We start from the raw sequence: 10,000 nt of genomic DNA, 5'->3' as shown, positions 1-10,000 counted from the left end.
TGTTTACTAATGGTCATGTTCCATATCAACACATTTTGAAGGATGATTTATATTCCAGTTTCAGACTGTATTTAAAGCCTGCGGTGCACACACCTACTATAAAATGCCTCTTGAGTCCTATTAAGTAGACCTATGGCTTTACATTGCCTTTCTGCTTATTTAAGATCTAATCACAGTTTTGAAGCAAAAAAAACTGTTGCCCCTAAGCCTATCCCCCTCAGAACCTGTCTGATATTAATACTCAACTGGATATTTTCATCTCCAATTGTTATTCTCAGTGGTCTCGGCAAATGCTTTCTACTGAAAACTGTGACTCTGTGGACAAATGGGCTCGAAATGTTTAGGGCTGCTTTGAGAGATGTGTAAGTATCATATTATTCTGATGATTTGTTTTCTGCTGTGAACTAATGTGCTTATGTTTTTTAACATATTAAAGAAGCTTATTTGAAACAAGTTTAAGTGGTACAATAATAGGGAAGTATTGGAATAAGGTATTTTTACAAGAAAATATTGAAATACGTTAGGAGTTATCTTTTTAAGATGTCAAAGATCTAGCTGTATACAATTCTGGCATCTTTTCCTAAGGTCACAGCACTTAATAAGAATTCAGCTGTTAAGAGCCAATATTTACTATGAAATACAGCCAAAATCCTAAGATGTTTCTCAGATGTAAAGCCAAAACCATTTTAACTGTTCCATATACTATCATCTTTAGAGTCATACAAGTAAGTTAATATTATCATTAAGAATAATTTAAAACTCAAGAACAAGAACCATGCTCATTTGCAGTAATAGAGGCCCAAATTAAAGCTTTTGTTAGAACAGTTTGATAAATATTTTTCAATGGAACTCAACTTTTAACAGCTTTACATTCTGCAAGACTGTTTTTTTCTTGCAATCAAATCCAGTCACTGATAATATATCTCTTTACAAATTAAGTGTCCAAAACTGCACTGTGCCTTAGGAAGTGATAGCTACACATTATTAAAAGAAACCTAGCCATTCTGACAGGACACTCAACACCTTGTAGGATGGATCTGGCCCATTAAATTTTGGGGGCAAGTGGGGAGATGGCCCAGTTACTACAACACCATTAACAAATAATCTATTAGCACCACAAAAGCCCTAACTGGTTCATATGGGAATTTTTTCTTAAATACGTGATGGTGACAAAGAGATGAAATATTTCTATTTACCATCACTTACTTCAGTACATTTGCTACTTTAGATACACAAATAGTGAAAACAGATGAAATATAAAAGGAAAAAAAACTGTTATTTAGTTAAATAGCGATAAATAGCAATAGTTGCCTCCCCCACCTCTTTTTCTTTATGTATACAGAACAGTGATATTCTCTTCTAGTGGGTAATTCAGTCACACTGCTGAGTCCCTGTTTCAGCTGAAAATCTATCCATCTATTTTATTTTCAACTATCATAGGAAAGCATCTATGTTGCAAAAAAGTCACTGTGGTCTTTTCACCTTAGCTGAGTTTGGGAACAATTTTATTCTACAAGCATGCAAAGTATCAAGTAATGTGGCCCTCTGGTGGAAAGCTAAGTATCACATTTTACTTCTCAGCATCACTCAGGGAACCTGGAGGTTTTAACAAACATTTTGCTTGAAAAGGTATGAAGACAACTTTGAGAAATATACTCTGTACCTTTAAAAGCAAATATGCAATATATTTCAGTGTACACACATCTTTATCAATAGGAAGTGAAGATCTGACATTTTAAGATGAGCATGCAAGAGAACAAACAAACAAACAATAAATAGCCCTCTGAAAATTCTCCACTTTCTGCAATATTTTAAAAGTACACAAAATCCACATCAGGGAAAGTGTGACTTAAGGCAATCTACTTTGTATAAAAACAAACACAAAGCAAAACAAAAAAACTTACCTGCTGTTGTTGCAGATGCAGCAGTTCTACTGTGCTTACTTCAGTGCTCGTGTCACCACTTGATCTTCCATCTCTGCTGCCAGCATCTAATTGGCTGCTTAGAGTGCTCATTCCATTTTGATTCATTGAACTGTTGCTTATTGTCTCTGTCGCAGATTCCTGCATCATGACTTAATACCTAAAAGTGATTAAGAAGTATCAATTAACACACACGTTACACCTTCACACTCCCATTATCAAGATGTCCCTCTCTGCCAATTACAGAGACAGCATCTTTAGAAGAAGGAAAGGGGGAAAAAAACCCCTTGCATAGTCATTTAAGAAGAAAGCAGTGCAATACAAACCTTGCCTTTATAGATATACTAATCATTGAATTTATGTTTCCTATAAGCAATTTTTATGTAGTTTGATTTAACAGGGAAAATAAAACCACATATATGCAGCATGGTCAAATAGCATTCATGAACAACTACATAAGTCTACCTATCAAACCAGTTAAATGAAAGCACAATTTCACACACTGCTCTGTATTTCCTATTATCTAGCTTTGACAACCATGGATGACTATACAGCCTTATTTAAAATATTCACTATCTTGATTCTGTCAGAATTTTACAGCATCTCTTATGCAAGTCTGTTGTTTAATGATGCACAGCTAATCATACAAAATTAAAATTTTGTAAGGGTGTTACAAATCATATGGTATCAACCAATGATAAATAGTATAATGGGCTTCTCCTTTTTTGTGACTAAATAAAATTTTGCCTTGGAGGCATTTTAAGAAAAAGCTCCTGCTGCAAACACGTCAGATATTGCCTATTTTTTTAATCAAACGGCTGATATTCATTTATTTTTCTGACATTTAAAACATTTAATACTGTCCTTCCTGGGAAGTAATTAAGCTTATGCATGAGCAGCAATCAAACTGTTCACTTGAAGATGACTTAAAACTCAATTTTAACATAGGCAAATAAATGAAAGATATAAAATTAATTTTCCAGGCATGTATTAGATATGAAAGCTGGAAATAAAATCTATCAAGAATATCACTAATGATTGTGCTAAAAACAGCATAAATTATGCATATTACCTTCTCTACAGTAATAAATGTTTTATCATTTTCACTGCATAAATATACTGTACTTTCAGGATAGCAATGAGATGTCCTGCCAAGATCAGTTGAAATCCTTGCAGTAAATAGAAGAACGAACATACCCTTACAAACTAGAATTTCAAGTACATTTTGCATCTGTATTAAGGAAATACCCATTTTTGTTCTCAAGGCCACTTAAGTGCTACACTGTGCTAAAGGTGCTGTCCTCAATTCATTTTGCTGTTCTGATGCATATGTTATGCTAAAAGATTTTGAGGAGAAGAAAACACTTTCCAAAATATGATCTTAAAGGTATCTCTCTTAGTAAATAATGTGTTCAGCAGTCTTGGTCAAAGAACACAAGTGGAATTTCCCCCAACATATTGTTCCCTTCAGTTCAGTTTATGCACAAAAATCCTTCCCTAGCATTATAAAACACCAACTGAAGCTACTGTTAGGTATCTGTTTTGCTGACATTCCTAAGTTTTCACAAAGGAAGTTTTACAGTGCAATTTTGGAAGCGTCTACTTGGAAATGAGACCAACTGAAATCAATGAGACTTACTTCCAAGTAAGCATGCACAGGATTGCAGTCTTAAAGTGTAAAGCTTTAAAATTTAAGCACAAGAAGCATTTAAAAAACAAGTCAAGAGGATTAAAATGTGCATAAAAACCATTTGGTCACAAAGAAAGAACACAAACACAACAGATATATTCACAGATCTTCCATACAAAAATGTATGGAAGGACATTATTACAATCACAGTTAGGCACTGTAGCACCAGTGTGTGTTTAAGATCTGACACTCCACTGAATATTAACTAAAAATAAAAGATAAATGAAAAAATGAAGATGAATTTTCCAAGAAGAAAACAACAGCTAATATTCTTTTCTAAGATTACACATCTAATAAGTATTCAAATTCAGCATAAATTTTATATGCACAATCTTTACAATATTCGGAAAAAGGCATCCAATAGCATCTCGTAGTTATATGACTATTTTAAGGAAAATCTTTGGCAACTTTATGGACTTGTTCAAAAATACACATAGTTATTAAAATGGATTTATAGCATACATCATTGTGAACAAATGCATCAAGAAACTTATCTTTTGCACAGTATCTTCAAAAGTATTGGGGGAAGGGTACCTTCAGACAAATAAAAGATTTATCTTACAACTCTTAACAATGTAAATATTTGACTATATTCATGCCACAGTCAATCATATGCATTAAAAGGATAAATCCAGTATGCGTGCAGCTTAGCCAGCCAATCAAAATAGCTCATACATTTTTGGAAACCTCTTGCTTAAAAACCAAATTATGTGTTTGCAGATCTGTGATTCTTTCAGTATAATTAGAAAGAAAAGGTTAAACATCTCTCAGCTCATATTAACCAAAAGGTGCATAATGCCTTGTGGATTTTTGTATCATCAAAAAGCCCTGAAGCATAGTTTGGACTTCACAAATTAAGTTGATCTCTAAGCCTGCACAATCAAGTTTAACAAAACATGACCACTAAATTGTACTCTTGTAACAGAATGCAGGGTCTGATCCATCTTCACTGTGTTCAGAAATTTGACAAGTAAAGTATATAATATTAACTGGAAGATTGTTGTAATGCAGGGGAGAAAAAGTGGATTATTTTTCATAAAAAGTTATGCATGTCTATCATTTTGGCATGAAATATAGTTCACATGACCAAAATAAACAAGTTAAAATTAATAGTTTCGCCAATTAGGGGCTTGAATTGGTTGTTGACTCACATTGTTGCTAATTATGATTTCCAGGGAGTTGGAGTAGGTGTGGGAAAGAGGGTCTTTGTATATAAAACTTTGTTTTTGCTGCATGATTAATATTCCATCAAAAATCCCTAAAATTCTGCAGTTTGAAAGTATATATTAAGTAATGAGATAGCCATGCAAGCTGTTCTTCTAGCTCAAACTCCTAAGCCAGCAAAACCAAAATACTTTATCTTTAGTAAAGTCATCAGTATAATGTAAGAACAGATTTTATCTATTTCATTCAGCCTAGTAAACAAACAAACAACCCTCTGAAGATTATTGTTTACAGATAACTAGGAAGTATGCCTTTTTAGAGGGCACTCACATGTCTACATGGACACACTCCATTCAAATTACAGAGAAATGTGCATGTTCTCAAAGATAATTTGTGCATAGGTCTCAGATAATAGTTGCATCAGATATCTCAACTTATTTCATACAAAGTTACAAAAGGAACAAGTACCTCTAGGTGCCTCCTGTAAATTGGGGAGTATAGATTACCGTCTCAACATGTAACAGTCACATCATTCAATTGCAATCCACACACTATAATTATGTGAATATCTGTCTACTCCACACTACATACTCTCCATTGCTGCCACTAATCTTAAGTTTTCACTAGGTTTCTTTAAATCAGCAAGTCACTGTACAGATACTTATTCTCTACACCACTTCCCTTTTGAAACATTAAAGTGACACTGAAACTGACTGCACAAGATTGCATTTTCTCTTCCTAAACAACTTGAATTGAAAGGTTACTTAGTGTAACAATATTTACTTGCAGAATTGTGTTGTTACCAAGGGTATAATGGACGGTGGCTATGCAGGTTTACGCAAGAATGAGTGAAGCATGAGGCATTAGCCATGTGTTTGACATGTTTCAAATTGCTATAATCCAGCATTAAACACACCCAGCAATTCATGCCATTTCTTGCAGCCATAATCTTGAATAAAGCGTGCACAACCACTTATTATATAAATTAGTATATGACTCCCTGTTACAGTCACAACAGTGCTTTTGTGTTTATTTTGCATCAAGATGTGGTCTTTTATTTGTACAAATAGCAGGATAAAAAGACACCACTCAATTAGACCTCCTTACTTTTATGATGGGGTTGTACAACATTCTAGACTTGTTTGTTTTGTTTTTCCCTGAGAGTTCTCTTAGTGTGAAATGGAACAGTGTGAATTATTTTCTTTGTTGTGTGATTCCAGAACTGTGTTATTGCCTTCCTGGTCCCAAACCATATGAAGGAAGGCCAGGTGCAGTTTTGAAATTTGGAAACACAAATGACTACCAAAAAAAACAAAACCAAAGTTCTGAATCACCACTAGGGGGCCTCCTTTTGAGATACAGTAGGCATTAAATTGTGTATTCATTCCCTACAAGGAAAAAGCCTAGGATTCTTCACACTGTAAATGTCCTTAACATCTATGGGGAAAAATGAAATTCTGGCTAGGTAAGAAACGCATGCCAGCTGTAAGGTAATATCTGAGAAATGAGGGCAGAAGAAGAAAAAGAAGACCGAATATGAGATGGATTGAATCTGCAATGGGAGCTACAGCCTGGAACTTAGAAGAGGTGAGCAGGCCTGTGGTGAACAGGACACTTTGGACAGGGTTGACATAGGTTGGAGATGACTTGAGGAAAACACAACAACAACAACAACAACAACAACATTTTAAAATAGGTTAATGTTTCCTGTTCCTTAAAGGCTGAAAATTGCAAACCTCCTAAAATGGAATACCTAAGTCTGTTTGATCTTAAAGGCTTGCAGACAATAACCTAGGAATGCTACCCTTCAGAATGAGTAAATATATGTTGATTTCTACAACTTTTCTGAAGTGTTAAGATTTCACCAATGGCCTTTCTATTTCCAGGCCATCTCCTGTCTAACTTTTACATAATTGGTATGAACACATTTATGATAAAGTTCAACACAGGGTCAAAAGGACAAGGAAAGAAGACGCACATGCCCTGGGATACTCTCACAGGTCTTCTATGCTATGTTTAAAACCTCCTTTTGAAATGCAGGGGAATCTTAAAAGCAGCTTCTGATACAGTATGCAGGTGAGCTGTTCAAAAAGAAAGAGGGGGTCAAAGGGATATCAAATGCCTAGAAAATATGCTTTATATCATCTTGACTGATTTCTTTAAGCAACAGTGGCAGAGCTCTCTGGATAATGGGTGACATTGTTTACAAGTCACTCATTCAGTTTCTCTTTTTAAAAAAACAAAGAAGAACAACACGAAAAATTAAAACTTTCTCCCCATGATTAAATACACTGTATTCAAAGGGCACACAAGCAACTTACCTTGAGCAACTTTGTTTTCTGGTAATATTTTAAAAACACAAGCACCTCCATTGTCATGCCCTTTTAATCTTGCCCAGAGCTTAGATTTTGGAAAAAAATCAATTTCTGTTCTCTGTTGGATAATTTGCAATTGCCACCGGGCGCAATATATTGAAAAGTGCATCCTAATGTAAGTCTTTAAATGCTTAAGTTTGTATAAAAAATAAAATCTGCAATTTAATGATGTTCTATATGGAATAACAAAAATCACAAAAACAAGCTTGTCTCCCTCTTTCATTTAAATGAAAAATGATGTATTTCAAAAGTCAAGCATAAGAATGAACATACCTGAATACACCATGGTTAGTATATAGAAAAATATTTAAGGACCATTTTAATAGAAATGCTTACATACATCAGGCTGAAAAATCACACTGCATTAAGAGTTCAAACTACGAGACTTTTCTTATACTCTGTGTTTTCACCTATGTATACTGAAGATGCAACTAGCGAGATCCATCTGCCTAAGCAAGCTTCTGCAGTATCTCCTTCTGAAATCATGATTTAAGCTTGCAAATAGTAGGCCTCTGTTGGCAGATGTTCTAGGAAGAGTCTTACACTGAGCAACCAAGATGCTGGAGTGGCAACTGTGCACATAGCACACAACAGATGGACATCAGATATGGATATACATCCAGATGCATTTTTGCCATTATGGTCTCTACCAGTAATGCATGGTATGGACAGCAGTGTGCCTTGCCATCTGTCTTATGGTGCAGAGGAGAAAGCATACTCCTCCCATCTTCCCAGTAGGACTACTGCATGTGGTTTCCATACTTTGTGATACTGGTCACATGCAACGTTTTGTTGCACACAGCCATGTCTGGATAGAGGCCAGGCATTCAGATAAAAGGAATGATAAATTCTACATTACAATCTGATCCAGATTAAACTGACAAAATGAGTACTGTAATGCTTCACTAAGTTTTTACTGAGACTCTTTTTCAAGGAGAAAGAAGTTGTTTCCTAAAATATTGGCAGAAAAAAAATATGCCAGTTTCAAAACTTTTCAACAATACTATTTATCTAGTATAAACTGACAGCCTAAAATTAAGTTTTGCATCCAAATGGCAATTTAAATGTTTTTGGTTACTTCTGTTTCTCAGTAACGGAAATATTATTAGACAAAATGCACACAAAGAACATACCAATACACTTTAAGGCTACAGAGTGACTCATACAATTGCTTACTGGGTATATTATAGCATGATTGGTGATTTCAGGTTCATATTTCACATTAATTAATGTAAAGATGTACCTCTACCATATATTAAGACTTGCAATCCTAAAACAATTTCGAGGAAGAGTCACTGAATATTTATGAAACTTACTTCCAAGTAAGCATACTGCTGTAAAATTTGTTGTGCTTTAGAGTTCAGTAAACCGACAACTAACTTTGTCTAGGTTTGGGGTAGGCCCCTAGGACAACAGGCCCCACATTTTGTCTAGTTTACCATCATTGCATTGTGTTCATAATTAAAGCATTGCTATAGTATTCTTCAATTGTCTATCTTTTCTGTTTTACTATTCCTTTATCCATGACCTTATAAATATGCAGCAGTTGTTGGTCATAATCTAGCAAACATTTTTACGCAAAGCATAGCATTATACTCATTGTTACAAGCAATTTTTATCCTATTATTGTCTTCCTAATCGTGTCATCTTTACTTATTTGGATTGTTAAAGACATCCTTTGAATGCCAGTAATCTGGCTTTGGAATTCAAGAACTTTTTGCAGAGTTGCTGTACATAAGTACCACTAAACTGCATGAACACACACCCCAAGCATTCAGGTAGACCTATACCCTGTGCACCTAAGAGAGTCACAACATCAATTTTATGATAAGATTTTTATTGGATCTGGGATAGCCTGAAAAATTCCTTCATAACAACAAATACTCTCTTGAGTAGAGAAAAACGTACACATGATCTTGACTTTACTAAAGTTGGTCAAAAAAATGAGAGAAAGTATTAGTGAAATTAGAAATTACAAAAATATACCTAACACAGGTATTTTACTTGGTTTGTTTTTGTCTTTTTAAAAATGTTGAACAGTTTGTGAAGCAATGTATCAAACCTACTGTTAGATCCTTTTCCCACCAGTTTATCATCATGTGGCATCAAGTCTCTAGTCCACATTCATCATAACTAAACCGAGTAGCACTTCCACCTGGTTCAAGGCATCTCTTCCATTAACCATCCCAATACATTTTTATTCTTCCACCCAAAGTCCCTCTTCAAGGTCCTAACCATAAATCTTTTCTACTCTTCCCTAATCTATACCTGATCCATAATGAAATTTGCCACAGGTCCATATTCTTCTGACCCTGGGTTATTTCTGTATTTCCAGTGTATCTTTTGGGAACAAAATGTATCTTTAAAGCTACTCCGACCTAGATCCACTTCTTGCCTTTCCATTGGAAGATTTACAGCAGAGGCGGTACTTTAATGAACATTTGTTCCATTGGCTGCAACTTATTACAAGCTCAACATGAACCCTCACCAACTGAGTACAGCATGAACTGTTCTATAGCAATTCCTCACACTCTGGTGACTATACTTTATCTCAGCAACAGCTTTGATGCATTAAAGAATATACCCAAGAAAACATCAAAAATGATATCTATTTTTAATATGTATATAAAAGTTCAAACTAAGCAGTGTTTGTCTCCCTTTTGTTATTGTAGAAAAATACGGCAAGATAAACTATCTAGTTAAGTGTAGACTGAAAATCACATACAGACATCAAAAGGACTGGTCTCAGACATATGTCAAATATATATAATAAGAATTACCAGCCCGTTGTATTTTAAAAGTGGCCTTAGTAACAAGGCAAACTCTGTATAGTCCAGCATGTTCATCGA

The 10,000-nt window shown here is 34.8% G+C and overlaps 1 protein-coding gene across 10 annotated transcripts in view; it reads right to left on the bottom strand.

Annotated features, from left to right (window-relative positions):
• The window catches only part of FOXP2 (forkhead box P2), a 502,958-nt gene that overhangs the window by 231,634 nt on the left and 261,324 nt on the right, over positions 1–10,000 (bottom strand). For 8 of the 10 annotated variants that reach the window (XM_044423000.1, XM_044423001.1, XM_044422999.1 and 5 more), the window contains one exon: positions 1,905–2,082. In XM_044423000.1, the coding sequence (XP_044278935.1) occupies positions 1,905–2,072 (168 nt within the window). In that variant the 5' untranslated portion in view covers positions 2,073–2,082. Of the gene's footprint in view, positions 1–1,904; positions 2,083–10,000 lie in introns of those variants that run through there. The other 2 variants (XM_044423017.1, XM_044423008.1) reach the window with 1 other exon arrangement.

This window comes from Varanus komodoensis, unplaced genomic scaffold, assembly GCF_004798865.1.
Source record: "Varanus komodoensis strain SLA01 unplaced genomic scaffold, ASM479886v1 scaffold13_1, whole genome shotgun sequence".
Lineage (NCBI taxonomy): Eukaryota > Metazoa > Chordata > Lepidosauria > Squamata > Varanidae > Varanus > Varanus komodoensis.
The sequence above is the reverse complement of the archived record's forward strand: the minus strand, read 5'-3'. Positions and strand labels throughout refer to the sequence as shown.